The sequence below is a fragment of the Fukomys damarensis genome, unplaced genomic scaffold (assembly GCF_012274545.1).
Source record: "Fukomys damarensis isolate Sample0158 unplaced genomic scaffold, DMR_v1.0_HiC HiC_scaffold_31, whole genome shotgun sequence".
NCBI lineage: Eukaryota > Metazoa > Chordata > Mammalia > Rodentia > Bathyergidae > Fukomys > Fukomys damarensis.
Window position 1 is genome coordinate 3,673,451 of NW_022900943.1, and position 1,111 is coordinate 3,674,561.

Here is a 1,111-nt window from a genome sequence, read left to right on the forward strand (position 1 = left end):
AGACATCAGAAAGCACTGTTGGGGAAAGCTCCCGGGAAGGGCCCTGGCTGGCCCTCTCCTGTGCAGTGCAGTGGGGAGCATCGCTGGGCGTGTGCCCAAGTGTGGCTGTGTCTGTCTGGGGGGAGTCGGTGCAGGGTGTCATTTGGTGCCTGACCGTGGAAGGGTGCAGTTGACTCCCAGCTCTGCTGTCCAATGCCACGCAGTGGCTGAGGTTGAAGCTGATGGTTGGGTCTCCAGTGCAGCCTGCACACCTGACAGGCAGCTGTTACGCCGAGTGCAGGCAAGCTTGGGGAGTCACAGTCTATGCATAAATGATAGGGTACCCGTGCAGAAGGTGCGCGGGAAGCTCGGACCCCTCCCCCGGAGCCCCCCTCCCCAGATGAAATGCACAGTGCAGCCAGCTTCTTCACCGCACTGCACTCCTGCTCCTGGCTGCCAAGAGGCTCAAAAAATTCACCTTCACTTTTCAGTCAGAAGAGGCAGAAGTGGATGTGAGAGAAAGAGAGACACAGAGAGACAGAGAGCCGAAGAGGGCCAGAGACTTGACTCTGAGAGACCCCTACACTGACAGCTCCATGCAGTTCGGAACCCGAGCGACTGCGGCTGAACCGGGGTTCATGGGGACATGGCAGAACGCTGACACCAACCTCTTATTCAGAATGTCCCAACAGGTAAGTTACTTTCTTCTTAGTCCTCATCGAAGTCTTTTTTTTTTTTCCTCTTGAGAAGCTTTGAATTGTTACGTGCACTCGTTTCTGGTATTTTTCTTTTTGAATGTGATCACTTCGTGGACTCTGTTTTGTCAAACTGGCATTGGAATGCGCAGGGTTACTTCATGGTTTCCCCCAGGGCTCCTTAAAAGAAAAGGGGGAAAGGATACTGAAGTAAGAAAGCAAAGGCGTTTGTTGCAAAGTTTCACAGTACAGCCTGTGTCGTGCGGGACTTGATTTTTTTTCTTTGTATTCTTTAAAAATAAAAAAAGAAAGAAAAAGCTACCGTGGACCAGATGCGTCTTTCTGGCCGTGCAGATCACTTGCCCAAAGTGCTGCCTCAGTGGAAGGGGTCGCCGGGCAGCGGCGTGCGATCTGAGGTCGGCCGCAGGCTGGCAGAG

General features: G+C 53.2%; 1 protein-coding gene across 9 annotated transcripts in view; it reads left to right on the top strand.

Annotated features, from left to right (window-relative positions):
* Bnc2 (basonuclin 2) overlaps positions 1-1,111 on the top strand; it is a 340,522-nt gene that overhangs the window by 60,037 nt on the left and 279,374 nt on the right. For all 9 annotated transcript variants that reach the window (XM_010630930.1, XM_010630931.1, XM_010630932.1 and 6 more), the window contains exon 3: positions 471-671. In XM_010630930.1, coding sequence (XP_010629232.1) covers positions 471-671 — 201 coding nt within the window. The remainder of the gene's footprint in view (positions 1-470; positions 672-1,111) is intronic.